At 34.4% G+C, this 8,050-nt stretch overlaps 1 protein-coding gene across 1 annotated transcript in view; it reads left to right on the forward strand.

Annotated features, from left to right (window-relative positions):
* Cep290 (centrosomal protein 290) overlaps positions 1-8,050 on the forward strand; it is a 106,805-nt gene that overhangs the window by 78,456 nt on the left and 20,299 nt on the right. The window contains exons 41-43 of the mRNA XM_029558973.1: positions 735-880; positions 1,179-1,334; positions 6,514-6,637. Of these exons, the coding sequence (XP_029414833.1) occupies positions 735-880; positions 1,179-1,334; positions 6,514-6,637 (426 nt within the window). The remainder of the gene's footprint in view (positions 1-734; positions 881-1,178; positions 1,335-6,513; positions 6,638-8,050) is intronic.

The following is an 8,050-nucleotide window of genomic DNA, read 5'->3' on the forward strand; positions in this document are numbered from 1 at the left end:
AAAATAAGTTGATGAAAATATTAATATATTATTTATATACCACCATGTTTATGACCTGCCATGGATTGCACTAGGAAAATAATGTAGTCATGTGTTTGTACCTTATATAGCACTAATACGAATTCTAACCTCTAAATACAGATTCTGATGCATAACTTTTAAAACTGTATTCTCCTGGCAGTTCATATGACATAAATGGTATTTCTATTTTTAATTTGATTTTCAAGATGATAAAAAAGTATGGGTATAATTTTGGCAAAATAATGTCTGTAAGGCTTAATTTTTAAAGGCCCTTGCATTCTTACTAAATTCAATTTAAGTAGAAACATAAATATTTTTGGTGTTAATATGTACATGGTGTTAAATTTTTAGCCAATACAAGCAGAATTTTTAACTGTATAAATGCCTACCAGGACATTTTAAATTTGTTCACTCTATGGGAATATCCTGTATCACACAGCTTTCTTTTCACTTAGCAAGTTCCTAAGAGTATTGGCATTACTAAAAGTCTTCCCTGAGAATTGTACTTCAAAAAAATAATGCCTACTTAAAGAAATTGAAGGTTATTTTTTCCCCATTAGTTTGGCCTACCTAAAGATTTTAGAAATTATATAGCAATATTAACTCTCTACATATTCTTTTTGGAAGTATTGGTTTAAAATTATAGTTAAGTTTTAAAAATGAGATTAAAATAATGTTGATAATTTTTTTAACATGGCTGTTCCTCTTTACAGAGTGCTAGAGAAGAATTGATTAGGTGGGAAGAAGGTAAAAAGTGGCAAACCAAAATAGAGGGAATGCGGAACAAGTTAAAAGAGAAAGAGGGAGAAGTCTACAGCCTAACAAAGCAGTTGACTACTTTGAAGGATCTTTTTGCCAAGTGCGTTAAAATTTTATTGTAAAACTATGTATAAAATTTACTGATCTTGAAATTATATAATTTTATCATTATTAACATGAGAAATTTGCTAGTTATTTGTGATTCACATATTATTCTAATCAAATTGTGGTAGAATATATCTTAAGTATGAATGAATTATCTAGGATTTTCAAATACATTTATACCAAGCACAGATGGTGTAGTTATTGTATATTGACATAACAAGCTGCAGTTTAATAAACTGAACAAGAGAAACTGTAAAATATATATTTTCATGATTCTTTATTAAATTCCACAGAGCTGATAAAGAAAAACTTACTTTACAGAGGAAGCTAAAAACAACTGGCATGACTGTCGATCAGGTTTTAGGAGTACGAGCATTAGAGTCAGAAAAAGAGCTGGAAGAATTAAAAAAGAGAAATATTGACTTAGAGAATGACATACTGCATATGAGGTATGCTATTGTATGGAATTGTAGTACCAGTCAATTGTGGGTTCCTTCAAGTGGGGGCTTACTGATGACCTTTTCCATTGCTATGCAGCTCTAGTTCACAAAGAGCTCTGCATTGTCCCCAATTGAGCTCCTTCTCCTCTGTCTCTTGGCCTTTCCATTTTGTTATTTTGGAGAGAGCTGGGGCTTTAGTTAAACCCTTACGCTGTGCACTTTAGCAACTGTACACATCTGTACCTAAGTAAGCAGTTACATGGGCAGAAAAGAGGAGAAAAATTATTTTCGCTGTACTTTATATCAGAGCTCCAACAACTGGACAGGAAGGTTCCCTCTTTTTAAAACGTTACCTATTTTGGCCGGACATGGTACATGCCTTTAATCCCAGCACTCGGGAGGCAGAGGCAGGCGGATCTCTGAGTTCAAGACCAGCCTGGTCTACATAGTGAGTTCCAGGACAGCTGGGGCTACAGGGAGACCCTGTCTCAAAAAGACCGAGAAAAAAAAACAAAAACAACAACTTACCTATTTTGGGTTCCCATTGCAGACTCTTCTACCACAATTATGGGCTGAGGCATGGGCTAACCTAGAGAACAAATAGTTTCTGCCAAGTGAGCTTAAGTGTCATTGAAAACTAAGACACTTTTGCAGTCTTAGCAGTTCCCTTTCTCCTTACTGAGCTGTAACTAGAAGGCTTCCCAGAATTCTCCTCCTCTGCTCATGGCCATCTTCAGGTTTGAAATCTGTTTGCAATAACAGAAGAAAGAGTAGACTACTGCTTGTTGGCCAATACTTAACCTTCTGACATTCTAGCCAATCTAACTTCATTTGCTTTTCAAAGTCCTTAAGCAGTTGTCTCTTCTGTTTGACAGAGACAAGATAGACTATGTTGCAGGTGTGTATACCCCTGGAACCACCCCACAACTACCAGCACCTTCACATCATTTCTTAGGAAAGCTTTTGAGATTTTGCCTTCCTAAACTGTCTTCTGATATTGTCATAGTCAAAGTAAAATAAAGTCATGCCCCAGTAACACCTAAAACTATAATTTTCTATTTTACTTATTTCTCCCAATATCTTATACATACATGTAAGATGTTTATTCTTCATTAATTTGTGATACTTTTTATTCATCTTTAAAATTACCTTAATACTTGTTTCATAAAATTTGACACATAAAATTATATATACTAATAAGGTGCCTTATGTTGTTTCAAATACATGTATATATTGTTTAATGTTCAAATCAGGGTAAGAATGTATTATTCGTCAAACAGTTCACATTTCTGTTGGGTCAAAGCATTCAGAGTTGTTTCTCTTGGCTTTTTTTGAGACATACAGAAAATGTTTGTTATCTGCAGTCACGCTATTGTACACGGACACCAGAATTTATTTCTCTGTCACCTAGTAGAACTGTTTTCTAGCCTTTGTTTCAGCCATTTGAAAACACTACTTTACCCTCAGACTCTTTGGAGTCTGTATTTCTGTATTCCCTATATGAGCGAGATTGTGCTGCATTTGCCTTTCTGTGTCTGGCTTATTTCACTTATTATAAATGTCTTCAATGTTTCAAATGACAGAGTTTGATTCCTTTCTTCTGGTATATATATATATAAAAATGTGAGTGTGTACATGAGTGCATATCTGTGTGTATACCATATTTCTTTATCTTTTCATCAGTCGATGGGTCACTTAAGTTTTGTTTTTGAGCTTTTGTAGAATAGTCCTGCAATATGCATAGGAGCGGAGATATCTCTTGGACATACTGATTTCATTTCTTTTATGTGCCTGGCAGTTGGATTGCTGAATCTGTTTTCAGTTTATTTGGGAAACTTTATATTTTCTCATAATGGCTATTCTAATCTACATTGCTATAGAACCTCCCAGAGGGTTCTCTCTCCATATCTTCATCAGCTCTTACTGTTTGTCCTGCCAGTGAGGTGTCTTATACAGTCTTGGTTTGTATTTCCCTATTGATTAGCGATAGTGAGGATAGTGGGTTTGGTTTTTTTTTTGTGTTTTGTGTGTTTTTTTTTTTTTTTTTTTTTTTTTGGTAAACCTGTTGGTTTTGTATGTCTTTTGAAAAATATCTACTTAAGTATTCTGGAAATTGATTCCTTGTTCAATGTATTTTCTTCCATTTTAGATTTTGTCATTTTATTTTGATGATTATTTCTTTTTGTGTGTAGGAGATTTTCAGTTTTAGATATCTATTTTTAGATACTTCATAACTTTACTGTGTTTCCTAGAATACTGCTTTCTGATGTCCAGAAGTATGTAAATGTGAATGTGAATGTGAATGTGTGAATAAAGGAAGGTAAAATCTTTGAGAATTTATGAAATATTTCTGAATTTTATACAATCTATAAAATTTTGATCACATTCATTCTCTCTCCCCTAACTCCTCCCAAATAAACCCCCACCTCCCTGTCCACCCAACTTCCTTTCTTCTTTTTTTAAAAAAATTCTTTCAAGTCCAATTTGTGTTGCCCAAATATTCTTTGAGTGTGGGGCTGTCATATGGAGCATGGTTAACTTGCCAGGAGTCACATTCTTATGAAAACTGACCCTTGGTCTTCCAGAGCTATCACTTGCCAATAGCTCCTCATCTAGGGATGGGACTTTATGTCCACCTCCCCACTCCATGCTGGGATTTTGTTTGCCTTGGGCCTGCACAAATCTTGTGCTGCTGTCACATGTGCTGTGGGTTCATATGTACAACTGCCCTGCTGTGTCCAGAAAACCATTTCCCTGTAGTCATCTATCACCTATGGCTCTTATAATATTTCAGCCCTGCTTCCATAATGACCCTTGAGCTTTGGGGGAAAGGGTGTAATATAGGAGTCCCATTCAAGACTGAGTATGCCACAGTTTCTTACTCTCTGCATGTTGACCATTTGTGACTGGCTGTGTTTATTGCCATCTACTACAAAAAGATGGTTCTGCAATGAGGTTCAAGAGATGCACTAACCCATGGGTATACAGTAAGTCTTTTGGAGTCAACTTAATACTATATCTATTTGCAGAGTAATAGTAGTAGGTTCTCCCATGGGGTCTGTGACATATCTAGCCACAGGTTCTTGGTGCAAGTAACAGTGCCTAATACAGGTTCCATTTTGTGGAGCAGGCCCTAATTCCAATCAGGAAGTGTTTGGTCACTCCCATAATATTTCTGCCACTATTGCACTAGTGGGCATATCTTGCCAGGCCCCAGTCATTATTGTCAAGGCTTATAGGAATCAAATCTGGGTAAGATAGCTGATTAATTTTCTCTTCTGGTAGCATGCATAGCACCTTTCAGCATTATGAAAGCTAGCCAGTAGAGATGAAGCTTCAAAGTCAGTGACAGCTTGATTCCTTCATGTTATATAGCTCATGTATATAGTGTCTTCAGCTAGAGGGGCTTACTGTCAAGTTCTGGAGAGTAACCAAGAGTAATGGCAATAAGCAGTATTGTTTGAGGGTCTGTGGGACCTCCCTGGTCAATGGATATCAAAAGAGGTAACACATCCTGGCACTGGGCTTTCTATTTGTTAGCTTGTGGTGTCTATTGGAGGCATTATCCACTGTTATGTCTCCATTTCCTCTCTCTCTGTCTCTGTCTCTGTCTCTCTGTCTCTGTCTCTCTGTCTCTGTTTCTCTCTCTCTCTCTCTCTCTCTCTCTCTCTCTCACACACACACACATGTTTATTTTAGGAAGCTTCTATAGTAGTAGGTTTCCATATGACTTTTCCAAAAGACTATTACTATTGAGTTAGCTCTCTCCATATTCCCTCCTCTAGCATACTCTCCCATCCCTCATTCCATTAAAAGCATTTTCATGAGCTTCTGTGTTAGTTTACTGTTGCTTTGATAAAATACCATGATGAAGGCATCTTAGAGAAGAAAGAGTTTATTTTGGTATATGGTTCCAGAGGGATACAAGTCTATCATGGTAGAAAGCCATGGCAGCAGGTGGCAGGCATGGAGGCAGACGCCAAAAGCTCAGAGCTCACATCTTTAATAGCAAACAAGAAGTAGAAAGAGTAAACTGGAAGTGGGGCTATGAACTCTCAGAGCCCATCCCCCCAGTGATAAACGTCCTTCAGCAAGACCGAACCTGCTAAACCTCCCAAAACAGCACCATTAACTGGGAACAAAGTGTTCTCATTCAAACTACCACAGCTTCTAACATATCTTCTTCCAGAATTCTAAATTTCTATTTACATTATTACTTCTTTTCTCTCTTTCATTTTCCTTCTTTCTTTCTTAATCTTTCAATATTTCCTTAAGGATTTAAAAATGATTACAGAATTCTTTCTCTTGACATTTACAGTCGGATCTCAGCCGTGGATCTTTCCCTTCCTTCTTTTTCTGGATCTAAATATATGTTTAAAACTTAGTTAAATTAGTGTTTGCAGATTTTACCAGAATCAAGTCATTTTATTAATTCTATTGAATCTTTCTAATACCTTTAATGTTCCTTTTTTTCCCCATATGTAAATAGAGAAAAGACTTTATAGGAGATTTAATTGTCTTCTCTCCAGATTCAAGAAGGTTGAATTTCTGAATTTTATGAATCAAATCCAGATATGAAAGAGAGGAAGGACATGGTATGGACATGTTCTTGGTAAAGATATAGAGGCAAGAGTGAATTTTCCATTGAAGGCAGAAGTCTATGTATGTATTTGCCTAGTGGAGAAAGACTCCTAGATTAGAAGTTGGTATGAATTTGACTGTGCCAGTGTTTGGAGGGTCTTGTAGCCAGGCTATTTAGACTTGATATGACAACATTATCTTGGAACATTGGAGCTTAGTTGAATCCTTGAGCTTTTTTGAGAATGAGATATTAGGCAATTACTATGTAATATTTTTTTAATTAGTATTTTACCTATTCTGCATACTACTATCTAAACAAGTACATATTCTTTAAAATCTTAATGTGTTTCTAAATCACTTACAATGCATTTTAAAATAATAGTTTAAAGATGCCTTTGGTAAATACTTGATAAAGTATATGATTGCTTTATATTATAACCACCGTGTCTTAATTTATTTCTTAGAAACTTTGGAAAATTTGAAGTTTTTAGTTAGTATAGTGTTAATACACATACTGTAGTATTTTTTTTCCTCTTCTGTACTTTAGTACTGTAAATTGATAAAAAGGTGAGGTTTGCCTAATGTAGAGTCTGATTTTTGTTTGTAGATCCCACCAAGCTCTTCCACGAGATTCTGTTGTAGAAGATTTACACTTACAAAATAAATACCTTCAAGAAAAACTTCATACCTTGGAAAAACAACTTTCAAAGGATTCATATTCTCAGCCTTCGGTAAGTATCCATTTTTCCCCCATCTTTTGTTCTGTTGTTAAGTGCATAAAGGCAAAGTCAGATTCTTCCTTTAGCTGCACAAAAACAATATATCCTCATTAATGTTGACAGAGGACATTCAACTTTTACTGAATAATGATGAATAATTTCCTTAACCTTATCTAATATGACAATAGTTAACTTTAAATCCTAAGCTTGTAAAACATTCCATTGCAAATGATTTCTAGAAATTCTAAATGTAGTTATAATTTTTTTTGTAGTAGGATCACTATGTGCTGATGATGGGAAAATATTTGCACTACTCTTTTCCTTTCAAATATTTTACTGTTGATAAAGACAAGAATAATATGTTCAATTAAAAATCAGGAACAGAAAAACAAATGTAAAACTAAAACACAAGCAAAATGAAAAATGCCACATAATCATACTCAGAACCAAAACTGAGAAGAAAACAGATGTCACTGACAACTTTTATCATAGAATACCTACATTCTGTGGCATTACAGAAATGAAAAACATAAAGCAGGGGATGTTGTAGATCCTACTTGTTAATAGTTAAATAAAATAAAACTGAAGGACTACCAAACAATAAATCAAGCTCATTTAGGTAAGCTTGACAAATTTCTTTTTTAATTATTTATTTAATAGCCAATACTTAGAAGAAGCATTTCATTACAACAGCATTGACATATTCAATAACAATTTCCTGAGCTATGATGCATCACTTTCAAAATTGGCTGTGAATTTTTAGGTTTACAGTTGAATTATTATAGTTATACAATATTGAACTCAGTATAAACCCTATAAGACAAATAAGTAAATGAGGATTTAACCTTTAAAAAAGATCTCCCGTTCATTATTAAAATATGCAGTTTCATACAGAAAAATTCATTTTTAATGCAATTGACATTAAGATGTTTGCACATGCGTTTCTAATCTCTATATATCTGATTATTACTAGTCACAGTCGATTACTTTCTGAGCACCTTGGCATCTGAGCATGGATATAAAGACATCAGGTAGATTTAATGGTAATGTTTTTCACATCTACTAATTATTAAGGAGCAAATTTTTATGCTTTCAAGAATTATTATTTTTTTAATCACTTTTTAAAATTTTTAATAACTACATGATTAGAAGAAGCATTTCATTACAGCTTTAACATACTCAGTAACACACTCCAGAGCAAGAGTACATCTCTTGCACAAGTGGGTGCAAGTTTCCAGGTTCACAGTTGAATTAATACAGGTATACAATATTGAACTCAGTATAAGCTCTGTAAGACATTAAATTGAATGAGTTTTTAACTTTTAAAAAAGATCTCCATTCATTTTAGAATATATTGTTCCTTGCAGAAAGACTCATTGTTTTTGCTAATAAACTGAGATGTTGGTGTGTGCATTTCTAATCTGC

Source organism: Nannospalax galili, unplaced genomic scaffold (genome assembly GCF_000622305.1).
Source record: "Nannospalax galili isolate Female #2095 unplaced genomic scaffold, S.galili_v1.0 scaffold191, whole genome shotgun sequence".
Lineage (NCBI taxonomy): Eukaryota > Metazoa > Chordata > Mammalia > Rodentia > Spalacidae > Nannospalax > Nannospalax galili.